This window comes from Scardinius erythrophthalmus (genome assembly GCF_964197995.2).
Source record: "Scardinius erythrophthalmus genome assembly, chromosome: 2".
Taxonomy (NCBI): Eukaryota; Metazoa; Chordata; class Actinopteri; order Cypriniformes; family Leuciscidae; genus Scardinius; species Scardinius erythrophthalmus.
Genome location: NC_138222.1, coordinates 6145790 through 6172868, shown reverse-complemented (window position 1 = coordinate 6172868; position 27079 = coordinate 6145790). Strand labels below are relative to the sequence as shown.

The following is a 27079-nucleotide window of genomic DNA, read 5'->3' as shown; positions in this document are numbered from 1 at the left end:
CGTAATGTACGTCATTGACAAAATGCGCAACCAGATGTTCGAATAGTTCGAATATTCGTGTGTTTTTTAGAGGGAATATTCGAACGTAATTTTTGAGCAATTTTGACAGCCCTATCCCTAACCTTCCCCATATCACACCTCGATAGCAGCACAAGTATTTTGCAATACAACATCAACACAATAAGTAATTCAACTTAAAGGGTTAGTTCACCCAAAAATGAAAATTCTGTCAGTAATTACTCTCCCTCATGTTGTTCCAACCGCGTAAGACCTTCGTTCATCTTCGGAACACAAATTAAGATATTTTTGATGAAATCTGAGCCATGTCTCACTCCTCCATAGGCTGCTATGTGACCGAAACTTGCTGGCCCAGAAAAGTTATTAAAAAGATCGTTAATATAGTCCAAGTAACTCCAGTGGCTCAATCTTAAGTTTATCAAGCGACGATAATACTTTTTGTGCGCAAAAACAAACAAAAATAACGACTTTATTCCACTTTTCATTTCCTTCTCTCTGGGCCTCGTAGTGTTTTTGCGCTGCGCGTCGGTGTTGCACGTCATCACGCATCACACACATGACCCGCGTCGGCCAATAGTGAGCCTACGTGGTGACGTGTAACACAGACGCGCTGCGCAAAAACACTACTCATTTTTGGGTGAACTAACCCTTTAATAATTATTGTTTTTTTTCCCAATGCAAGTACATTGTAGTTAAATACCCCTAATATAAAGGGGGACCAAAAAGGAAAACACTAGCTATGGTTCTAGTCAATTCAATTCACGTTTATTTGTATAGCGCTTTTCACAATACACATCGTTTCAAAGCAGCTTCACAGAAAATGCATGAGTCCACATTACAATATAGAGTGATCTGTTATCAGAGGTAACTGTCTAAGTTATGTATTTCAGAAATGCACATATACAAAATCAAACAGTTAGCTAAAAATGTAGCCATTTAAACAATGTAATAATTAAAGGCAGAAACAGTGAGCTCATTGAATACATGTTTGTTAACAAATGATGTTTAAGATTTGATTATCTTACATAGTTTCTTATCCCACCTCAATGGCACCACAAGTGTTTTGCAATACAACATCTACACAATAAGTAATTCAACTTAACAATTATTGTTTTTGGTAACACTTTATTTTACAGTGTACATATGTTACATGTACTTACCATAGTAATAACTATAAATTATGCATAATTACATGCAACTTACCCTCAACCAAATCCTAATCCTACCCTAACCCTATAGTAAGTACATGTAGTTAATTAATATTATTCATTACTTAAATATATAATTACACTGTAACAATGACACCTTAAAATAAAGTGTAACCTTGTTTTTTTCCCCAAAGCAAGTACATTGTAGTTAAAGACCCCTAATATAAAATGTGACCAAAAAGTAAAACACTAGCTTTAGTTCTATTCAAAGTTGCGAAATTTAACTTGGAATATTGCATATATTTGAGTACGTTTAGGAAATGCGGGGGTGAAGAGGCTGATCTCAGCTGTTTGGATATGTTTGCTTCAGCAGCGAATTTTCCCAGGAAAACGTCATCCGCCATCTGTTACTCTGATATTCATTTGCTCTTTTTTGTGGCCCTTTCTTTGCTCACACAAATGTAGACTCTCTGTTAGAAGAAAAGGTCGAAAACCGTCTTTCAGGCGCTTCATATGTAGAACATTTCAAGGGATCCATTTTAGTTTAGTTTAATTATCATTATCACTTAGTTTTAAACATACTTTATCACTAGAAAACAATTGAAAAACCACTAAACATGAAAGTAAATGCAATTATTTAGGACATTTCTCATTATATCGAACCTTTTTGGCATAAAGGGTTCTTTAAAATTCAGTCAAATGAAGATCCCCGTTGAAACCTTTGTTTCTAAGAGTGACTGTCTCTCATCCATCCGACACCATTGTGCTGCAAGGATCAACATTGTGTCATCACATCAACCCCAGTCCAATTATTCATTAGCAGAGGCGTACAAGTGATGCACAATCAATCTGTCATTTCTCATTCAAAAATTTCCAGTATGGAGCGCTGCGATGATGACGTGTTTCTGTAGGCCGGGTTCGCATCACCCTCGACAAAAACCCAATAGGATTTTCCCATTGGAGTTTTGATAATTGTAATTACACGCTTTGTTCATTATGAACACAACTTTTATGAATTTTTAAACCTAAATACGACTTAAATGCTACAATAAGGCTATAAATGTACGTCACCATAAGCTTCCGACAACTCTTTCAGCGAACTCTTTCAACATTTTCCCTGAAAGTTTGAGTTGCAAAAGCAAGGGCACAATTATAAACACAATGGCCCTCATTTATCAAAAGTGCTTACACCAAATTTCCAGCGTACACCTGGCGTACACCCAAAACCACGGTGACTTTGAGATTTATCAATATGGACGTTGGCGTACGGCACGCTCAAATCCTACGCCAGCTCAGGAGGTGGTGTACGCACGTTTTGAGTGCGGGAATGCGCAGAAAAACAATTCCTAACACCACAAAACGCACTGACAAACTAAAAGATATAATATATTATGACCCACTGTAAAAAAACAACAACACAGTAATTATAAACTTCAGTGTTTATTTTTGTGCAACATGGACTTCAATGTTTAATTTGTGTGAATTTACCAAAGCATTTGAATTGTAGACATATGTATTCCTTCAGTTGCGAGCCTGTGCGCTATACCTGACGTTTCAAGCCTTGTTTATACTTTCGCCTGGCTCCGCAGCGCGAGTCTCCGCGGACTGCGCGCGCACCTCCCCAAACGGACGAGGCGTTTATACTCGACGCGCTCGCCGTTGTACTATTCTTTGAAACGATGGTTAGGCCAGGGTTAGGCCCGGCAGGTGTGCACGGACTGGGTTTAGTAATGAAAGGCTTTCAATGACCAAAAAAATAATTCAGACTGACAAAATAATAAAAATGCCATTCTTCTTATTTTAAATAATAATAAAAATAATAACGAAATTATTCTTCTAAATAACAATAAGCGTCATTAATAATAAAAATCTAGAAATCAATTTTGTTTCTTTCCACTTTCCTGGTTTCGCTTTCTCTTTCTCAAAGAAGTTTCTCTTCTTTGCCGTCTTCCGTGTGTCCATGGTGTAAAATGAGGGCGTGGGGGAAGCGGAGACTTGAATATATAGGGGCGTGTTATTCTAATGACGATCGATTTCAGCCGCGGCATTTATCAAGGGCAGGTATTGCGTACACCAGAATTTCAAAGGTACGCACAGCTTCATAAATCAGGCGATGAGAAGAGTGTAAGCATAATCTTACGCCAATATATACGCCTATTTCTACGCAAGATTGATAAATGAGGGCCAATGAGTCTGTGAAAGCGGATTAGTGAGTAGATGATTTACCTGTTCAGTGTGATGACGTTTAATGTCCCCAACAACCTCTGTAAGTCCCATTTAACCACTTGTTAGCAACTTCCTTATTCAAGACTAGTGAAAGCCTTAAAAAAAATCCCAAGGGAGTACTGATGTATTTTGCCTTAGTTTCACGTTTTATTCTATCTTGAGCTTGCACTTTCGTGAATACTACAGATTGTACATCTGCGCATTTTTGTATCCATGTACTATCCGATTGGCTGAGGGTTATTAACAGAACTGTTGCCGCTGCTTTTGTCCCAAAACACTGTGTTCGTGGTCATCCAGTACAACACGGATGTTTTTCAGATTTTCCGTCGCGGCGTTCTCATCGTATTTGCGATTCTCTGCCTCCTTTAGCCGCTGCCTACATTTCACTAGATCCAACCGGAAGTAACTCACTCCCGTTAAACGTTCACTCTTCGAATTCTTGCACCTGGGAACAATACAAGTCGACACCATTATGACTAGTTTGCTATGAAGTGTTCCCTACTAAAGTAAGGTGGTATTTGACTCTGGTAAGCGTATCCATCGCAGACTGGTGGGCGTGGCCTTGGATGGCAACATGCCCAGTGCATTATGGGTGTTGAAGTTTTCCTACATATTTGGCAAAAGGGAAGACAGCAGCCTTTTTTCTTTGTTTTCTATAGTCAGCACTGATTTAAAAATAAAAAAATTCACCTTTCTACTGAATAAGCAGCCAAGTTTTATTGAAAGCCCATTCTGCCAGCGTTGAAGGACGATTAACTACTAAAATGATCGCTTGTTTCTGGGTTTTGGCCTACGAAAACACGTCATCCCTGCACTCTATTGGGGTTTCTTTTCAATATTTTTCCTGCAGTTGTTTAGATGACTAGTCTCAGCTCTATGCCTTTAAAATCACGCTATCAGTTTCTGCTGGTACTTCAGGGCCCGTCACAGCTGGTTTAGATGTATTAATGCTGTCTTCAGTGGGCATCACGAACACACTCTCAGACCTCATGCATTCACGTCAGGCTCGTGGCCTCGGGCTGTTCTCTGGCCAACAGACCTAAGCTTTCAGCCACCGCACAGAAGTACTTTATAAGATAAAGTTCATCTTCCCTCTTAGCCTAGAGCCATGAAATCCGTTTGTGTACTGTAAATCAAAAAGCATCTGTTATAGTCCAGCTTTCTTCTACGATTATAGCAAATTAAAAGCATTTTTTTATTTTTCAAAGGAAATAATAGGTAATAGGTAAAAAAAAAAAATAGGATTTTTTTTTTAATGGAATATTGAATTGTTTATAATAATTGATTGATGACACATCAGTATTTGTTTAAAAAAAATTCATGTGCCCTCGTAATAATCAAAAAACGACATTGATCCAGTTATCAGATTGACAGAATAAAGTCCCGCCCTAAATTTTATTTTTATTTTTTTACTTTTTTTTTCACAATAGGGAAGAAAAGATGATCTCAACTTCATGCCGACTATATTTATTAGATATTAGAAATTACTATGGGCCAGACAGAAAAAAATGGGGAAAAAAGTAGCGAAACATGCATTGTGGGTGTTTTCAATGTACTGGATGGTTTGTTGAACCAATTATTTGAATGTGGTTGCTTTGGCATTTTTGTACCTTTCCCCAAATGCAGTAAGAAATAAGGTCTGGTTTGTTTTTCTAAAGCACTGACCTTTCCAGAAACCACAGGGTCTTTTCACCTCAGTGTGTTTTCCCCTCCGCATCATTTTGTGGCTCTGATGCTCTCTGTAAAAGTACCAGAGCTTTTTTTTACAGGTGTCATTTCATTAAAAAAAAAATTCCCAAACAGATTAATCACTTTTTTATATATATAAATCAAATAAAATTGTACGGTACAGACTCTGATCAGCAACTAATTGTTTATAGATTTAAAAAAAAAATGTAAATAGAAAAATGTAATATATGTGGGACCCTGGTGTTTGTTGTGGTTTTGAACGAGGCCCCTTGTGCTCTTTCTGCTGTTTATTTAGTTGGTTTACATCACCGGTGCTTTTCACCTCGGCCTTATTAATCTGTTTGCACTGCAGTTCATAATATCTAAAGCATGTTTTCTGTTGATAAAATTATGAGTGTTTAGTTTTCAAAGGCTTTCCGTTTAGCTCATCCTCACTTGAACTCGGGCCTTTTGTGCTGACCGTCCCATGATTGAAACAAATCATGTGTGAGGTGCTGGCAGAGAATTAACAAGGCAGATGAACCATGACCAAGTGTTTTCATTCATCACCAGAGCTGATTGCTTTTGTCCTCTGCGTGCGGCACTGCCTCTGAAATCATGTTCAGGTTATTAGGAAGAACATGGAAGTCCTTACATTTAGTCGCTGTGCAGTGATTCTGGTGTGATTGTGAGTTTTGGATGGATACTGGTGAACACCATTTGCTGCCAGTACCTGTTTCGGTTAAGTGAAATAGCCTAGATTTGATACATTTCTACAATAAAACAGAACTTCATATAGTTAACATTTTGATTTAGATATGCTTTTATATTGAATATAAACAAATGACATTTTTTTATGGTTGCCATACATGGTGTCTTAGATAAATGGTAGTAAACTGTACAAATAACTGTACAATGTTTTTTATTTATTTTTATTAGCCTAAATTGGTTTCAGTTGATGCAAGAATATTTCAATCCAGAATTTTCTGAATTTTTACTTAAAAAAAATGAGCAAAATGGATATTCTGCAAGAAAAATGTAAACAACTCGCATCCTACTTGAATTATCCCTATTATTATGCAACATTTCCCCCCCCCAAAAAAATATATACAAATTTTAAGTCCATAAACGGGTTAGGAATTCAGTGGGGTTTTTTTCTTTCTTTTTTTCGTATCACTATTAATTTGTATTTTTTTTTCCATTGGTGCATTTAAAAAAAAGTTGTTGCTACTTTAGATATTCATTGCATTGGTTTCAGTTTGATCTACATGACATATAATGTATGACATTAATTTACAAAACACCAAAGTTTAATTTTGATTGATTGATTAATTTAAATTTCTATATAGACGTATTGCACAGCTTTGAAGCTGTTTTAGTTTGTCTTGCGGGATGGCCACATTATCACTTCAAATATACTTACATTTTCAGTACATTAATGGTCTATCATCAGTTATTCTTACATGCATCATGTCAAACAGCTGTCACATCAAATCTTAACCTTCATTAAGCAGGACAACATCTTGTTTGGGTCTTTTGAACTTGATACTTAAAAACATCCTCATAATAACTGAAGTCAATCAGTTCTTCTTAAAGGTCATAATAAATAAAATAAAAAGTGCAAGAATCTGTTATTTAAGTTTTTTTTAAGAGAAATTCCTTTATTTCCTTTAGCTATTTCTTGTAGTCAGAGTTGAAATCGAAATAATATTTTAATAATTTGACCATACATACATAAAGATTTTAACATCAGCCTTGGTGTTTGCTTCACATGCGTTATATATATATATATATATATATATATATATATATATATATATATGTATATAACATTCCCTTAAGAGTGTCTAGTGTATTCACACTGTACTATCTCTTATTAGTTTTATTCCAGTTCTTAACAGAATCTCATATTTAATTTTTACAGATATTATAATGATGTCAAGTGCAAAGAGAGAAAAAAAAAACTTGCATGGAAACAAGATTCTCATGGAAGAAGCCAGATCAGAAACATTAATAAAGAATGGAATAAAATCCATAATTTAACAGCACACCACATATTGAAGTATGTTTTCATATGGTCATACTTGACAGTGTTTAAACAGCCCAGCAGTCCCTAGTGTGTGTGTGTGTGTGTTGGCTAATTCCACACATTCCTGACCTTATTTCTGTTGTGATCCCAGACCAGTTAAACTACCGGATCTGATTTGCGTCTCATAAATGCCACACATCTATGAACTCGTCAAACACACTCTCTCTGTGAAGATCGGTGACAAATAAACACGTTCTTGCCCTGAACACATTCCTCAGGGAAATATCCTTCAGAGACACGTCTATTCTTGTTGCATCAAGGCTGTATTCATTGTCTAAGGCAGGTTAACAGATCTTAAATTGTCCCTGATATGGAAGCTGAAGAGATTTTACTGTGTGACATTCATGCTTGCTCACACTGCCTTCAGCCGTGTGTAATGGGTGTGACAGCGAGCAGAAGCTCAAACACACCGTGAACCTCCACAACAGTGGACCGAACGCAACAAGGTTTCAAGGCGTTTTTAAGTTTTACATATTACGCAACACATCTCAACTGATAGCAATAATTTTTTTTCTTAAAGGTCATAATGAAATTGCAGAAATCTGTTATTTCACTTTGAAAAAGCTGTAAGATAATCGTTTTTTTTTTTTCTTTTAGCTACAGCACCTGTTAAACATTTGGAAACATTCATTTTCAAATGACAATAAATAACAATAGAAATGTTTTTGAAAGAAGTTTCATGCACATAAGGGCTGCATTTATTTAATAAAAATACTGTAAAAACAGTAATATTGTGAATTATTATTATTATTATTATAATTATTATTACAATAAAAAAAACAGTTGTAATATATTTTATAATATGTAATTTATTCCGTTGATCATTACTCCAGTCATCAGTGTCACTTGATCCTTCTATATGATGATTTGGTGCTTAAAAAAATATTATTATTATTATTATTATTATTATTATTATCAATGTTTTTTCTGCTTAAAGCATCAACATGGAACTTTTCCTCTGCGGTCGCCCTACAGGTTGGAAGCGGAATTGTCCATTACCGCTGTCGTAAAATGATTTACGGTTACTGTATATGAAGCATGCAGGTTTTTTTCATATGGGCAATGATAATATTATTAATCTTCCCCCTTTCATAATTTATACATGTTTAGTAGACTAAACATTTTAACTCAAACATTTGCGATTTGCATGTCGATTGCAATGCTCAAATCTGAACGAGAATGATAGCGATAGCATCCTAACCATCTAAAACTACCATGTTAGTGTTTACTAGCTACCAGATTGATAATTCGCTCATCTACTAGCTGATTCATGAAGATAAATGAAAGGAGGACCAGATAGTTTCCGTAACGTAGCCAGGCAGACAACAGATTAGAAAAACTAAAGATAGTATGCAAGCAATTTACAGTTACTTACTAGTTCAACAGCATGACGGCCAAGTCAGCATCGGTCTGGTAACTCTCCTCCTCCATAAGCTCACGCCAGCGAGCAAACGCTCGACCAATATTGATCCTCGTCCTGCCTTTCAGTTTATCACTCTCCCTTTTCCTTTTCCGACTCTACTCCGACAAAACCTTGGACTTCTTACGTTTCGCTGCTGCTTCAGCCATGACGAAAACAGACGTACGAAAACAAACGCGCTGGTTGCCACATTTGAGGAAGTGGTGGGCAAAGTGACGTATGCCGTAAAGCAGTCGAATTTTGTAGTTCTTTTTGAGCGCTGGTTACTACCCGCACCCCGAAGTTACATAGTGCCAGTAAAAGCGATACAGACCCCGTCAGGCTCTGGCAGACGTCTCATTCAACCTATTGTAAGTCGATGTACTATCACAAGGGTCTTGGAAATATATTATGAAGGTTGAAAAGTTACATCTTGTTACTTTAACATTTTTTTGTGGAAACAACCATACCATTAAAAAATTTGTGCTAAGTTTTAAAGGTAACACTTTAAAATAAGGTTTCATTATTGAATATGCACTTCTACAGCATTTATTAATCTTTGTTAATGTTAATTTCAACATTTACTAATACATTATTAAAATCTGTTAACATTAGTTAATGCACTGTGAACTAACATGAACAAACAACGAACAGCTTTATTTTTATTAACTAACGTTAAAGATTAACAAATACAGTAACAAATGTTTGGTTCATTGTTTAGTTCATGTTAGTTAATACATTACATTATCAAATCAAACCTTATTGTAAAGTGTTACCGATTAAAAAAAAAGACAGAAATTAATACTTCTATTCATCAAGGATGCATTCAATTGATCAAAAGTGACAGTGAAGAGATTTATAAGTAACGCTACAAAGGTTTTCTATGTAATAAATGCTTTAATGAATACAGTTAATAAATGCAAATAAAATCCGGTTAATTGAACTTTATATTCATCATAGAATTCTGAAAAAAGTATCACAGTTTCCACACAAATGCAATGATGATAATAGTAAGAAAGTCTTGAGCTCAAATCAGCATATAATATTGATTTCTGAAGGATCATGTGACACTGATGATGCTGAAAATCAGCTTTGATCACAGAAATAAATTGGATTTTTAAATATATTAAAATAGAAAACAGTTATCTTAATTTGTAATACTATTTCACAATATTACTGTTTTTATTGCATCTTTGATCAAATAAATGCAGCCTTGGTGAGCATAAGAGACTTCTTTCAAAAACATTTGATGTGGTTTTAATTTGACATTTGCGACCCTGGATGACAAAACCAGTCACATGGGTCAATATTTTAAAATTGAGATGTATACATAATCTGAAAGCTGAATAAATAAGTTTTCCATTGATGTATGGATTGTTAGGATAGGACAATATTTGGCCGAGATACAACTATTGAAAATCTGAAATCTGAGGGTGCAAAAAAAAATTGTGCTGCATTCACTCCCAAAAATAAATGTTTTATATATTTACGGTAGGAAATGTACAAAATATCTTCATGGAACATGATCTTTACTTAAAATCCTAATGATTTTTGGCATAAAAGAAAAATCGATAATTTTGACCCATACAATGTATTGTCGGCTCTTTTAGGTATGAATATTTTAAACATGAAATCAAATTGTTTTAAATGTATATTTATTTATTAAATCAAAAGTTATAGCCCTAAAGTCCTAGCCCTCCATAATGAATGGTGTTCTCTATGAGTAACGAGTGAGTAATGCTCACTCACCCTCCTCATGTAAGTGATTAATTACACTGTTTTATCTGTTGTGTAGCTTTATGCCAGTATATACAGGCCACTAGATTCAGTGATGGTGCCAGAGGAAAGTTGGCGAGTGCAGACGAAGGTAACCCTCATCCCAACCTCCAATGCTCCTGTCTGTATCACAATCAACCACAGCTCGGCCTGTGCCCGCTAACCTTTAACCTTTCCGCGCACTTCTTTCACAGCACCGCTGTTTGTCCGTGTGTGAGATGGCTCGTGGTCGGGTAGTTTGGGATCACCTGTCTGATTTTCCTGCCCTTTTCCCCTTCAACTCCATTTCCTATTCCTCTCTCAGCAGCAGAAACTTACTAGCACTCCGAACTTTTTGCTTTGGTGAACTCTCGCCAAGGTTTTGCTTGGTGGGCTGCTGTAACTCCTTCACTTGGAATGATTTTCAAGGCACGTTTTTCCAATGCGTGTTCCGACACTTTTCTGCTTCAACTGTTCTGGCACTTTTTTGGGCTTTGACGCGGTTTGATTTTCTGTTTTCATGTCTGTTTTTTCGCAACGTTCTAGACCAGTTTCTTCCTCCAGAAGAAATAAGTATATCAGTGTATTTGTGGTTTGGTTTGCTTGAATTGCAATTTTTCAGTTTTTGAAAAAGAGCTTATCTTTCATTGTCTTTGTCTTTGTCTTTGTCTTTGTCTTTGTCTTTTTCTTTTTCTCTTTCTGTCCGAATCTCAGGTGAAAATTTTGAGCAGAGTCCACTGCGGCGAACTTTTAAATCTAAAGTTCTTGCGCACTATCCCAACAATGTGGAGTGGAACCCTTTTGACCAGGATGCAGTGGGAATGGTGAGTGAATATGGGTTCTTCAACAACTAATCCCAGTTTCATCCCAGAGAGCAGGGTGCCCACCAGCAGACACAATGCCAGTTTGTGATAGTTCTAGTTCTGGAAGACACCTTTTAAGCTTATTTCTATTTCGTCTCTTTTTCTTTCTGTTCTATCTCAGGTGAGTATTGTGAGCAGTTCCAGTTTTGGAGATATCCAGCTACGCTGAAATCTAGGGCTGCCCCCAAATAAAGATTTTTTCTAGTCGCCTAGTAAACCATTAGTCGACTTATTGCACGTTTATATATTAATTTAATTACTTCAAGTCCCCCTGTGGTGAAAATCAAGCCTTTAATGCTGTTTTTATGTCTATGTGGTGTTTTTAATATGCTTTAAGACAAACCATGTGCAAATTCATAAGCCAACACCATTGCTGAATATTTTCTCTTTAAAGTTGCTACTACTTGCATGTTTCAAATGATAAGCTTTATTGGAGGTCCATGGATGACAGTCGAACATTTGGATTTCCTGCCTGACGTACTGTAATAACCACAAGCACCCGCCGCTACTTCCTGTGGAGTTTTTTTTTTCTGTAGCTTATAACCAGTTTCTGAGTGAATAGGCGTTTCTCAATGTCAAGGAAGGATCCTCGGAAGCCAGAATTTCGAGGATGCTACGTCATCGACACCGTCGAAGGACTGTTCCAATGTCGAGGATCCTCGGAATTTCCACTAAGGACTGAGTCCTTTGTTCGAAAAATATCCCATATACAGGAAAGGATGCATATGTGTAGCCTTCGCGCTCTTCACGCTCTCAAATCACCCACAATCCTATGCGCGCAGCTTTGCTATCTTGTTAAAAAAATTCTAAATGTCGGACGTTAACGGAGTCGGAGCGTTAACGGGTCAATATGCTTTCAAATGTAAATATATTTACGTTACCAAACATTTGTTTAAAAAAATTATTACATCCATTATGTTATGGGTCAAATTGACCCGCACTGTTTAAACACACTTGACAGTCAAATAATCAATATGATTAAAAAGGAGTTTATTGATTTAAAAACGATTATATAGCCTGAGTGAACAGAACTGCGTCCATAGCAACGCTCTGTTTTTCATTTTCACTGACGTGCACTTGCTAGCCTGTTCCATTTACGTGTTCTCCGAATGCTAAAGAGGAGCCTCGCCTAGCCTCTGAAGGAAGTGACTTGGAAGGACCAGTCCTGCCAAGGAAGTATCCTTGACATTGAGAAACACCTAATGATTCAAAAGGCTCTATTTTAACGATCTAAGCGCATGGTCTAAAGCGCAGGGTACAAGTTCACTTAGGGAGTGTCCAAATCCACTTTTGCTAGTTTAACGACGGGAAAAAAGGGTTGTCCCTATTCTCTTAATGAGTAATGCGTGTGTTTTGGGATTTACGAGCGTTAAACCAATCAGAGTCTCATCTCCTATTCTCTTTAAATGCTGTGGCGGATTTACATGACGGAATTTGATAGTGGAAAGACAGATCGCGTCTCCAGAGCGCAAACGGATCTGCTCGTGCGCGAGGTAATAGTGCACAAGCAGACCATCTACAGGACAAGCCGGATTCCACCATATCTTCATGTACAGGATTACATTTTAATCCTTTTATTTTAAATATTTGGCATGTTTGTGTGCTGCTGTGCGTCCCTGTGTGTTTAATAAGCAGAGTGTACATGCGTTGTGGACCCGCCTATAGGCGCACATTACTAACGCGCTCTTTAAATAACAAAAAAAATATATTGTGCCAGGTTTCATTTGGTCAATGGCGCAGTTTATTTCTGTTGCCTCAAAATAGCAACGCGCTAACACTGCGCCAGAACACACCTCGTTTTCAGACCAGCACGCCCATGGGCGCACAAATGGGCACAAATGCATTTGCTATTTAAACAACGTGGCGCAGGACGTGAAAATGAAAACTGCGTCGGGCTGAAACTAGCAAAAAACACTTGCGTCGAGCCTGGCGCTGCATTGCGCCGGGTGTAAGATAGGGCCCAAAGATTCTTTCATAATATTTAAAAAGACACGGACAAGTGAAGTATGCTTTCTGTTTTATAGATGACTAACAATTCCTAATTCCTCCTAATTTAATATTTTTATTTCTGGGATCACTCCAAACACCCTTTGCCCTGTCATAGGCCGTGTTTACACCCACTATTAAGATGTGTTTTGGTCGATAGCATCACAAGGTCGGTGGATTAAAACACCAGATGTAAACAGGGCCATAAAGCAGGAAGGCACTTGAAGTGGTGTCATGCCTAACAACGCCCTTTTGCCAGTCTATATTTAGACTATAGCTCTGCCTCTTGCTGTATCACTTAAATATATCATATAAGATAAAACACATTTGAGATTGCTGAAATGTAATACTAACCATGCAAGGTTGTCGACACTCTTGAAATGGCACCTAATGTGCCTGGCTGCTAAATTGGTCATTCAAATGAGTGCAATGCCTTAAATTAAGGGTGCTTGTTGAAGGTCAAAAACAGTTAAGGGTCTTTGTAGAGCCTCAGAACCTGTTTTTGTTCCCCCACAGCTCTGTATGCCAAAAGGCCTGTCTTTCCGGACACAGACAGACACCCGCGATCCACAGTTCCACTCCTTCATCATCACGAGAGAGGACGGCTCCCGAACCTACGGCTTCGCCCTCACCTTCTTCGAGGAGGTGACCAGCAAACAGATCTGCAGTGCCATGCAGACACTCTATCACATGCACAATGCAGAACAGTACGACATCTTGCACACGCCACCCACACCTCGCAGTCCCGAAGACCCCCGTCCCACCCCTCAACATCTGCACGCCGCCCCATCCCTGTCCCGTTTGCAGCGCTTCAACTCATATGACATCAGCCGGGACACACTCTACGTGTCCAAATGCATCTGCCTGATCACACCCATGGCCTTCGCCAACGCCTGCAGAAAGGTTCTCGAACAGTTGCACCAGGCCGTCACCTCGCCTCAGCCCCCTCCACTCCCGTTGGAGAGCTACGTCTACAACGTCCTCTACGAGGTCCCACTGCCACCGGCCGGGCGTTCCTTGAAGTTTTCGGGCGTATACGGGCCGGTGTTGTGCCAGAGACCCAGCACGTCCGAGCTGCCCCTCTTTGACTTCCCCATGCAGGAGGTGTTTGAGCTGCTGGGCTTGGAGAACGTGTTACAACTCTTCACCTGTGCACTCCTGGAGATCCAGATCCTTCTGTACTCGCAACGTGAGTAACTATCAGCCATCCCAGAATAGCCGTCGTTTCACCGTCTAGTTCAACAATAGACCCGATATACTCCGGCTAGGAGTAACCCATTTCTAGCTAAAATAACCTTGAATTTGGTTCCTCCGAATTGAATTATTATTATTTTTGGGATCACTTCTAACACTCCTATATCTTTGCCCTGTCATAGGCCCTGTTTACACCTAGTATTAAGATGTGTTTTGGTCGATAGCATCACAAGGTGGATTACAACACCAGTTGTAAATGTGAATGTGTCTCCCTCGTCTACTTGTGATCCAATCAACCAAAACACATCTTAATACCAGGTGTAAACAGGGCCATAAAGCAGGAAGGCACTTGAATTGGTGTCATGCCTAACAACGCCCTTTCGCCAGTCTATATTTAGACTATAGCTCTGCCTCTTGCACCGTATCGCTTAAATGTATCATATAAGATATAAGACAATTTAATTATCTTGAAATGGCTATGTCAGGCACTTAATGTGCCTGGCTGCTAATCAGCCATCCCAAAATAGTCGTCATTTCACCATCTAGTTTAACTATAGACCCGATATAGTCCGGCTATGAGTAACCCATTTCTAGCCAAAATAACCTTGAATTTGGTTACATGTTGTTTTTGCCAAAATAACTTGCGAGATGTATGAAATTCCATCATGTAAGCAAAGTCAACAGTGTTTACAAGGTGTTTGGTTTCATTTCTTCTCTCATATAATTTCTTTATCATCTAATTGATGACTAGTCTTTTCTTGGGCTATGGTTTAGACATAGCCCAAATTTTGCCTGGTTTTAGCCTAGACGTCTGGGCTTTGTTTTGACGGCTATTAGACGTCTTTTAAACGCAAAATTGCCTGCTGGGATACTTCTGTAGATCTAGAGCCTGCTTATTATTATTATTATTATTATTCTCAGATTTTTCACAAAAATGGCAAGAGGTTTCTCAAAAGGGCTGATTAGTTTTATGCAATTTCTAGGTGGGAAAGTGTCTGACGGAAATCTGTTTTCCCAGACGTCTCCAATGTTCTTGAAAGAAGAAATTGGATCTGCTAAAGTTACAGAGATGCGTGCTATCAAACAAAGCCCTGATAGTTTTGGTTTAGACACTTAGGGCCAGATTTACTAAACTGGGCAAATTAGCGTGAGAGCGCAATTCCAAAAAATAGGTCCCCTTTAATAGGACATATGTGACCCTGGACCACAAAACCAGTCACATGGGTCAATTTTATGAAATTGAGATGTATACATCATCTAAAGCTGAATAAATAAGCTTTCCATTGGCGTATGCTTTGTTAGGATAGGACAATATTTGGCCGAGATACAACTATCTGGAAAATCGAAACATTGAGAAAATCTCCTTTAAAGTTGTCCATTTATGTTCACGATTGTGCTGCATTCACTCACAAAATTAAATGTTTTATATATTTACAGTAGGAAATGTAAAAAATATCTTCATGGAACATGATCGTTACTTAAAATCCTAATGATTTTTGGCATAAAAAAAAAATCTATAATTTTGACCCATACAATGTATTGTTGGCTATTGCCACAAATATACCCGTGCGACTCGTGACTGGTCTTGTGATCCAGGGTCACATATAGTAGGAAAACTGGAAAATCTCATTGAGTTTCTGTAAATTGTTAACGAGTCGGCTATAACTTATTGTTATTAATAGTCCAAAGAGAGTAATGCAGAAGCTTTAAATTAGTGAACTTAATACCTTTCTGACATGAATTAGTGTTGCTCTTTGATGCCAACTAATAGCAGCGTTTTCAAATTAAAGCCAATTCAAATCTAATAACCCGATATCTGAATGAATGCCATGCAAACATTGATTTCAGCTCATTTCCTTGATCTCTGCGTGTTCAGTACACCACAGTCTGGTTTTAGTTGAGAGAATGAACAGGCGGTGATGTTGCAGTGTACTGCGACACGCTCTTTCTCACTTTCACACTCTCTCTCTCCATCTCAGTGTCCGTGTGAGCTCATCTTATCGCTTTGTTCTCGTCAAACTCACAGCCCACCCTTTTCTCTCAAACACATAATACTTTGCAAATTAAACTCGCAGCTTTCTGTTGATTATTTACATGAATACGTTTAGCAGTTAATCACCAAATGTAGTAATTTAATCAACTTCTGACTGCCATACGCTTAACCTCAACCTAACCGTTAATCTTTAATAAATATCATTATTTTACTTCTGAAAATGTCACTCTTGTTTGATTCACATGTTAAATGCAATGTGATTGGCAGTGTAAATCCTCCGCAGGCCGCTTTAGATTTAATTTAAAGGGTCATGGGAAGATTGTTTTGCGATTCAGTGACAGATGTGCTGATTGGATCAATTACAGCAACACGGAGTAGCAAATCACAGGAGGTAACTACACGGCGACAGGGGTCTGGGTGATGCGGCGGATGCTTTGCTGTGCTGTTTCTTAGCAACCGTCCTCCAGATCAGGAGGATGGTGGTGATGCAGCAGAAATACGATTGGCTGGAAATTACATCATCCCTCTCTGCATCCAGAAGGCTCATGCTTGTAAGCGTAATGTTTGTGGACAGTGAGTCCAGAATGAAAAAGACTTGATGTCATTAGATGAGCTGCGCACGCACACAGCAGGGTGTGATCTCTACAAAACAAGATAGCCTGCGTTGTTCTATATATAACAGCCGCATACGTAGCATATATATCTATAATTTCCCTGGCTCTTTCCCATGGACGTGGATTCTTGAGACGGGCTTCTGCTGCTAGATCAGTGGATGATCGCCAGTTACTGGTCGTTTCCATATATAGACCTCAGTCTCAGTTGCGGGACAGTCTATAAGCTTACATGCCATCTGATTATTACTTGAATTAATATGATCAGTTAATGAATCATACATAATATAATATTAATTCATTTTAAATCTTATTCAAATGTTATTATCATTATTATTGTTTAAATAACAAGTTATCTTATTGAATTAAATGAGGGAAAAAAACGTATTTAATACAAAAAACATTATTATTATTATTATTTAATAACAATAATAATAATAAAAATATATGAAACTGATCAAATATGAATCTGTCAACTGCTCATTTGTTGTCTACATGTTTAACAAATTATTCATACAAAAATTAATAGACCTAAACCGTAATTTGGATTATTATTATTATGGATAAAGTATTTATTATATTATATTATGAATGAATAATGAAGGTTTGTTAGGGTAATTTTGACTCTTGTTGAATGATTTTATTATGAATGTGACAGTTGTTCTGTGGTGTGTGTGTGTGTGTGTGTGTGTGTGTGTGTGTGTGTGTGTGTGTGTGTGTGTGTGTGTGTGTGTGTGTGTGTGTGTGTGTGTGTGTGTGTGTGTGTGTGTGTGTGTGTGTGTGTGTGTGTGTGTGTGTGTGTGTGTGTGTGTGTGTGTGTGTGTGTGTATATATATATATGTGTATATATGTGTGTGTATATGTATATATATAATTTGTTCGTGTGTGTAATGTATGTATATATATATGTGTGTGTGTATGTATATCAGGCTTGTGCACAATTCAGAATTGAATTGAGAATGACTCCTTAATTCCAATTCAGTTCTTGAATTTGAATTGAATTTGAATTGATGTCAAAAACAGGATCTAGAATTACAATTCGAATTTGAATTAAAGGAAGCAGAATTGCAATTCAATAAAAATTCAAAGAAATTCATATACATATTTTAAGTGAAGTGTTTAACAATGAAGCTTTACAGTATATGTCAGATATGATTGCATTATAAATGATATTAGTTTGAACTACTTGTACAGATTACATTAAAAGGATATGTTTTCCCAAGCAATGAATGTTAAAAGCAATGTTAAAAACAAAACTAATTAAACAACATTGAGGGGTAATTTATTTCAAGAATTTGATCAATATCTATTTTAGAACAAAATGTATGCAGGGTTGAGGAGTAAATAGTTACGTGAAATGAAATTTCTGTTATTAAATTACAAAATGAATGTAATTGTATTTAGTTTTATTACTGAGGTAAAATGTTTAATTCAATTAGTTACTAATCAACTTAAAACGAAATTGCTTTGCATTGAAAAAGTTATCCAAATAAAGTAATCCAAACCACATTTATAATGAGTAACTAATAACAGTAAGCAATAACATTTCCAAAGTAACCTTCCTAATACTGAATGCATGTGAGACTCAACACATTCTCTCTGTTGTGTGACTGTGTGGAATTTCTTTGAATTGCCATGAATTTAATTCCACTTCCTGTCATTCCAATTCCAATTCAATTCAACGTCCTGTGGGGCGGAGTAAATTCAATTCAAATTCAAATTCATGAATTGAATGGAGGCCAATTCTGAAATTCTGAATTTTGCACAAGCCTGATGTATATATGTGTTTGCGTATGTGTGTGTGTGTGTGTGTGTGTGTGTGTGTGTGTGTGTGTGTGTGTGTGTGTGTGTGTGTGTGTGTGTGTGTGTGTGTGTGTGTGTGTGTGTGTGTGTGTGTGTGTGTGTGTGTGTGTGTGTGGTTCAGGTAAACCCTACGCTATTTGGACGAAATGTCCCCACAAAGATGGCAATACCCAAAATCCTTGTCCTTGTGGGAACATTTTTGGTCCCCATGAGGAAAACAGCTTATAATACTAATATAAGTGATGTTTTTTGAAAATGTAAAAATGCAGAAAGTTTTCTGTGAAGGATAGGGTTAGTGTGAGGGGGTTGAATATACAGTTTGCACAGTATAAAACTCATTTATGTCTATGCAAAGTCCCCATAAAACATGAAAACACAACGTGCGTGTGTGTATGAATAGGCCTGTTGTTGTTACTCAGGGTGCTTAGAGGCTGGTTTAGTATTCCTGTCTCTCTGACAGTCGTGACACCCTATGAGATTGCAGGGTGGAGACCATAACGAAAAAATTGACCTTTTTGTCTGGGTTTGTTGTATAAGAATAGTATAGAATAAATTTCCTCAATTCTGTGACTTTTTTTAGTTTAAATGCCCACTTGAGACTGCATTGCGTGCTAGTCACTTAAGAAGCACTCAGATTTCTACAATAAGTAAATTATTGAACGTCAAGAACATTCTCACACAAAAAAAATGACAGTATTGAACATCGAATAATGGAGTCAGTCTCCTTGAAGAGCACTTAAAGTCTGTCATCATTTACTCACACTCACGTCGTTTCAAAGCTCTATGACTTTCTTTCTTCAGTGGAACATAAAATAAGATATTTTTGAAGAATGTTGGAAACCAAAGAGGTTTGCTTCCCATTTTTTGTCCATTCAATGGAAGTCAATGGGAACCAAAACTGTTTCCTACAGGTTAGGAACGACATGAGGGTGAGGTAATGATGACACAGGTTTAATTTTTGGATGGACTATTCCTTTAAATCTGATATACTGTACATATATATATATATATATTTACAGTCCGTCTGCGTTCTGTCTGATTCTGTGAGTTACCTCAACTTTTGTTTTCATCTCTATGTAAATGTCTGTTCCTGTAAATACACTGTTATGGTCTCGTGTGATTATTCTATCCGTGGAGATGGACAATTAGCATCACTCTGTGTAGAGTAACGTGTGTAAATGTGTCTGTGTCCTCTTGCTGATCAGATTACCAGCGGCTGATGACGGTGGCAGAGAGCATCACAGCCTTAATGTTCCCCTTCCAATGGCAGCATGTGTACGTGCCCATCTTGCCCGCTTCACTGCTCCACTTTCTGGACGCTCCTGTGCCGTACCTCATGGGTCTGCACTCCAACGGCCAGGATGACCGCACCAAGCTGGAACTCCCCCAAGAGGTGCGTGACTTACACTCACTCCCAGAGAACACACTCATCCTGCTATTCAGTACATCATGAAGTCATGTGGGTTTTCTAGAGGATTAGTGCTTCAACCTTATAGATCATTGTCAGAATGGTCTGTTTGGACTTTACATGCGTCATTAGGTCATGCTTCAACATCTTCCTGGCATAAGAGGTTTGTGGTTATTGGGCTGAAATCCTAATGCTGCCTAATATAAATTGAAATATATATATATATATATATATATAGTGCGTGTGTGTGTTTTTGAAAGAAGTGCTGACCCAGGCTGCATTTATTCAATAAATAATAATGCAAAAGCAGTAATATTGTGAAATATTATTATAATTTATTCTATTTTAATATATTTTAACATCTAATGTATTCCTTGTGATCAAAGCTGAATTTTTTCAGTCTTCAGTGTCACATGATCCTTCAGAAATCAATCTGATATGCTGATTTGGTGCTCATGAAACATTTCTGATTTATTATCATTGTTGAAAATAGTTTTTTTCTGCTTAATATTTTGGGGGAAACTGAAATACTACAATTTAGTAGCGTGGGGCAAGTTTTTAAATGAAAAGAAATTCACTTTTATTCAGCAAGGAAGCATTAAATTGATCAAAAATGACAATAAAGACATTTCTAATGTTTGTAAAGATTTCTGTTTCAAGTAAATGCTGTTGTTTTGAACTTTCTATTCATCAAAGAATCCTGAAAAACTGATTTGCACAAAAATATTATGCACCAAAATCTCATGTTTTCAACATTGATAATAATAAGAACCATTATTAATAATTGATCACCAAATCATCATATTAGAATGATTTCTACAGTTTGTGTTTGCTGTTAAACTGAAAAAAGTGTCTTTTTAAAAGTCAGAGACCATCAAACAGGCATTATTACACACTAGGTTGAAAAAATAGAGTAAAATATACACAATAAAGTTGAAAGTAAAATTAAAATGAATCAATCTTCCCAGATCTATCTGCATTTTTACAACTAGGCCTTAAAATGGAGATGCTATAAAAATATCTCTTAGCACTGTCAAAGTCCAAATAAAGAGTGTGTTAAATGAATGTGACGTTCACAGTGTTAATTGGTATATTATATGTACCATATATAGCTCTAATACCATTTTACCATTGGAATATACATGTAAATGTACAACACATACTGGAATATTTTATTCAGAGCCCAGAATAATTATATCTCCCTGTAAAACCCCTCTTCTTCTCCGTACTGAGATGTGACTGAAACAATATTTGTAAAACCTTTTGTAGGGAAATAATCTCTGACCTGGCTGACTGATGAGATATCTAATCTTTCCTTGATCTCACTTGAAAAGCAGCAGTAAAAAGAGCGCTTCCGTCAGAGCAAATCTAATATCTAACGCAGATCGGTTACGTTGACGCTTCTTTTAACGCTTATGAAAGAAATCTGTAGGGAAAACAAACTCTCTGGTGTATCGCTGCGATGTGCCCTGTTAAGAAAACCTACTGTGACATTAGTATGATTTCTGAAGGATCATGTGACACTGAAGACTGGAGAAATGATGCTGAAAATTCAGCTTTGATCACAGGAATAAATTACATTCTAACATAAATTACAATGGAAAATGGTTCTTTTAAATTGTAATAATACTTCACAATATTATTGTTTTTACTGCATTTTTTTTTTTTGATAAAATAAATGCAGCCTTGGTGAGCATTTCATAAAAACATAAAAAAATCTAAATTGTTCCAAATTTTTGACCGTTGTACCAGAAAACTTGGTAGTATTATTAGGTACTTTTCAGGTGGTGTGCATTTGTATTTGTACCTGTAGTTAAATGTATAAAACGATCCAGATTTGACAGTTGTTTGGTATATAATTCTCAACTGAGCATTTTTGGATTGTAAGTTTGTCCAAAGCTCTCTAGTCTAGTGGACAGAAATAGAAGTAAATGTCACTACATTGTCCATTATCTTTAAGGCTCTGTTTACACCTGGTATTAAGATGCGTTTTGGTCGATCGGATCACAAGTGGACGACGCTAAATACAGGTGTAAACGGGGTCTAAAGCGGTTTGAGCTTGTCCACTTTTGACCTCTTCCAGAGGTAGTGGAAAACACATTCGACCGAATTGCTTTCGTAGTGTAAACGCTCATGTGATCGAATGTGTTCAAACAGCCACAAAAGACCGTCTACTCTCCGTCTACTGATCTAATACGTGACATTATGGGAAGAGCACTAGCCAGACGGGATTTAAACTTTGTCGGCTGAAGAACCAAGTTTGGTTTGAAGATGAAAAATGTACCAAGCACAATGTTCTCTCACCATTCTTGATTTCTAACACACACTCACAGCGTTCGGCTGGTCTTACGGCTGTCAGAGCAGAAACTAAAGCTGATGATCTCTGTAGGTTTTCTGTCGTCTGACTTAGTTCATCCATTAGATCAAAAGATCTGATAAAGCCCATACATTTACCCGCCCATAGACCCTCCCCTCGAAAAAATCAGGACAGAAGTGGTCAAAAGTGGACAAAAGAGATTAAAACACCAGGTGTGAACGGGAATGCGTACTTGTGATCCGATCAACCAAAACGCATCTTGATACCAGGTGTAAACAGGGCTTAAGAAATCCTCTTTCAGAAATTTCCAGTACATAAAGCCATAGATCAATGCTTGTAATGAAATGACTCTCGTTCTCTCCAGGCCAACCTGTGTTTTGTCGATATTGACAACCACTTCATCGAGCTACCCGAGGACCTGCCTCAGTTCCCCAACAAGCTGGAGTTCATCCAGGAGATCTCGGAGGTTCTGCTGGCGTTCGGCATGTCTCCCGAGGCAAACCCACAATGCAGCGAGGGCCAGGGCAAGCTCAGGGGCTTCCGGTCAGGTGACACGGCCTCCGACAAGCGCAACGGCAACCTGGCCGGCTCACCGCTCAACTCGTACTTGCTGAGAGAAAACCAAACCATAGCTCGTCTGCAAGCGCTGGTCAAGAGGACTGGAGTCAGTCTGGAGAAGGTGAGCATGAGAATGAGGACACAGAACTGACTGAAACAGTGTTAATTATAGTTCCTTAAAGGTTCGTTATGGTTCTTTAAAGTGCCCTTATTATGCTTTTACCTTTTCAGTGTGAAATATATAGTGAGAATGTAAAAGGTCTGCAAAGTTTCAAAGATCAAAGTGCAGATAAATGGAGTTTTGTTTCCTTAAAGAAAGAGCCGATTCTGAAACAAGTACGTACGTAGGTTTGTAACAAATTTGCATAATACCAGCCTATGGTCTTCATTGGCTGCCTGCAAACAGCATCTATCACTTAGTCTCGCTTCTTCTAATGTTTCATTGTTGAACTCGGGCTCAAATTGATATGGTAAAACTGATGCCATCGTTACTGTTCGTATCACTGTGTATCAAGCACTGAGGAAGAACTGAAATTCAGATATGGTAATGGCCGTTTCGTTTCTGACACATACTGTAAAAGGTCGACCAATCACAACAGACTGGGTTATCTGACCAATCAGAGCAGAGGAAGCTCTCGGAAAGGAGAGGATTAGAGAGACCGAATCCTTTATTGAACCATTTCAGACACTGTAAGAAATATGGTGAAGCTGCAATGGATATTATGAGAAAATTAAAGTGTTTTTTGACCTTGGATGCATGTAAACCTATTGTAGGAGACTCCGAAAACAAAATTAGGTACCTTTTAAAATGGCATAATGGGGCATTTTAAATGAATATTCTGTAATAAAAAATAAAAAAAAGTGATAATTGTCGACAAACCACAGGAGCCAAATTGATTTTAGTTCGTAAAAATGAACAAAAACTGCATTTACAGCTAGTAGGCAAGTGAATAAACTTTTAAAATGTTTTATCATCATCACACTGATTGGCATCCACATTATGATAACATAATAAGGACATGGAAGGGACAAGGGCATAAGGATCCCTAAAGCACTGTTTACAGCTCTGTTTCCTGTAGAAATTGCATAATTAAGCATAACCACAAGTTCATCCACCTCAGTAAAGTACAACTTTAGAGCTTTAGAGTGCTTTAACTAAAAGCCCTCAGAGAAAACAAAACTTCCATAAAAAAAAAATGCATAGAAAAACAAAAAGCTCACAGGAAAAAGCATACATTGACTACAACATAATCAATTTTTTTTGTTGTTGGTCCTCTTGTTTTTGCATGTGTTCATAATTTCTTTGTATGTCAGCCTGGCCAAAAAGTATGTTCACACAATTTTCGATTTCATAAAATGTAACAAATTGTATTTAGATCAGAATATATTCCACATATGTTCCATAATTCACGTCTTGGTGCTGTAAACTCTCTGACAAAAGAGTTTTCCTCGCTCCTGTGTTCATCTGGTTTCTCTGGGGGATTTGCCTTGAATTCAATAAATCCTTTTTTGAAAGCGAACAATAACTTCAGCAGAGATGACAGCTGCTTTGTGGAAGACATAGCCTATCTTTTCAGTGTGGGCAATAGTTATAATTATTGTGTGGGCAATGAAAAGATGAATAAATGGCGGTTAAGACTGAGTGCCGCTCTGTTCTGATTCTCAGGAGGCTCGAGGTCTCTGTTGATGACATTAAGCAGCTTAAGGACACAACGTCTTTCTAAAGACAGCGATTGACCCCTTACTCCTAATATAGCTCCTAGAGAGAGTTTGTCACATCTTTAAAGCTGCACTAGTTCACTTCCATTATACTTGATATTCAGCGATTCCCGTATTTAGAGTGAGCTGTCAGGCACTTGTTTGCTTCTCTTGCTCTCTGTGTTTTGCCACTTGCTCTGTATGGTTATATTCTCCCGGGAACGAGTCTCGTTTGCCTCATAAATCAAAGCAGATTTGTAGACTTCCGTTCCCAGCACTCCCTGCTCTCCATTCAGGGTGTTTCCATGGAGAACAGATAACTCAGATCAACTCCAAAAAGCTGTGCTGCTGATATTTGCTCTCACATTTTCCCACTCTCTTCTTCCAGCTCTTTGTTAACCCCTTCCTGTACTTTTAAAGTTGGCATGAAATGGAAATTCAGTTTTCTAAATGCTTGTTATTGATCTTATTGAACAATTCATCATGCATGTTTCATTCAGATTTTTTTTTTTAAGCTTGTATTTTTTAATCAAAATGTCAAAGCTTTATCTTCTGGTGAAACGTCAGACTTCTCTCTGGTGATGTATGCCAGACTTTTCCAGTCATTTAGTTTAGTGCTTTAAATCCCGCCATTTTCTTACAGTTCAGTTACAATTGACATCTGCCTCCATCCAATCAGAAATCGATGCACAAAACCAAGCCCCGCCCCACATTTCACATTTTCAATAATCCTTTTCACTCAGGAAAAGATCTGTCGCTACTTCCGTTACATTGCGACTTCTGTATTTTTCCTGGTAAATGTTAGGAGTGTAATTTAGCATTAGAAACATGTAAAGTGGTGATTGTTGTCTTTTGTTAAATTTTTGTGATATTAAGATGACATTGTGTCCAAACCAAAGTTTCCACCAATTAAGTACATATTCTGCCATCCTTAAAAATTCTGATATCTAAATGCTCACGAAGCAACAAATTAAAGGTAGGGTAGGTAATTTTTCGGAGAGGCTAACCCTAACCCCGCCCTGCCAACGACGCCGCAGAAAGATTTGTGGACGTTCTGATGTAGATCGAATGCTTGGTCTTTTTTTCAACTTTATTTAAAGGGGTTGCAAAGCAAACAAGCATGTTGATTGTTATTTTTGCAGACTGACCAAGTAGGGTATAAGTTAACCTCATGAAATCTTTTAAATGTGAAAGTAAGAAATTGGTCGATGGTGACATGTTTGCAAACAAAACAAACCAATTAAAAGCCATTTATGTGGTGTGTATTTTGTGTTCATGGTTAAGTGCTAATCTAATTTGCATTCCCGCTGAAAAACAAGCGTTCTAGCGCGAAAAAGTTTCCCTTAAATAGTAGGGGTGGAACGGTACACAGAAGTCAAGGTTCGGTTCATACCTCGGTTCAGACATCACGGTTCGGTACGAGTTCGGTACAATGGAGGGAAAAGCAAAACAAAAATGCAGAAGGTCAACTTGAGTTCAATAACTCAAGCCTTGTATTTTTTAAACAAGTTTTATTAATAAAGTAAAGGCATAGAACCAGTAATTTTTTAGTGCACTGACAATAGTTTTATATAATTAGCTTATTAATTAAATTAATAAAAAGACCTTATGTTTGGTAATTGTACCTGAATTAATTGAAAATTAATTTGCTACATTTCAGCTTAATATATTTGTTTTCCTTAAAATTTTAATTAACAGTAACTTAAACACTTTGCAGTTTGAATGGTGTCCTGTATAAACAAAATGACGGAGTATGTTTTTATGTTTCCACTGTTCGATCGTGCCCGCACCTCACATACACACACACGCGCACACAAATATAAGTAAACACTTTGCGACTTTCCGATCATATTCCAGCATTGCAATCTTTACATCGCAGCCTGCTTCAGAGCTAAGGCAGGGCTACAGATTAGGTGTCCCTAAAGAACCCACGTATCTAACAGTAGTTCCGCATTACATTAATTAATTTGCACGCGAGTTTTATTTATTTTTATACTGTGTATTCTCCATGTAAATTTATGCACCGAACCGTGACGCCCGTACCGTTTCGGTTCAATACAAATACATGTACCGTTCCACCCCTATTAAATAGTGTTGCGCGCCTTCTTATCAAATTCACATGATCAACCTCCCCTCTATTTTCCTTGGGAACTAATGTGGTCTGAACCAAAGTTTACTTGACTGCGTTCTCTGGAATCCTCTCAAGCGGAGGACTTCTACATTCCGATTGGTTGCCGCCGAACCACGTCATAGCTCATTACCATAAAGTTGACCTGTCTTCAACTCTTCTCACCTCTTTCGCTTTCCAAGACGCGCCGTGCCGCCCTCGCCTGAGCTCGCCGCCG

General features: G+C 37.6%; 1 protein-coding gene across 4 annotated transcripts in view; it reads left to right on the top strand.

Moving 5' to 3' along the window:
• The window catches only part of dennd5a (DENN/MADD domain containing 5A), a 65684-nt gene that overhangs the window by 12544 nt on the left and 26061 nt on the right, over positions 1 to 27079 (top strand). For 2 of the 4 annotated variants that reach the window (XM_081359432.1, XM_081359431.1), the window contains exons 2-6: positions 10344 to 10415; positions 11018 to 11127; positions 13669 to 14341; positions 19959 to 20146; positions 22843 to 23157. In XM_081359432.1, the coding sequence (XP_081215558.1) occupies positions 10344 to 10415; positions 11018 to 11127; positions 13669 to 14341; positions 19959 to 20146; positions 22843 to 23157 (1358 nt within the window). The remainder of the gene's footprint in view (positions 1 to 10343; positions 10416 to 11017; positions 11128 to 13668; positions 14342 to 19958; positions 20147 to 22842; positions 23158 to 27079) is intronic. The other 2 variants (XM_081359434.1, XM_081359433.1) reach the window with 1 other exon arrangement.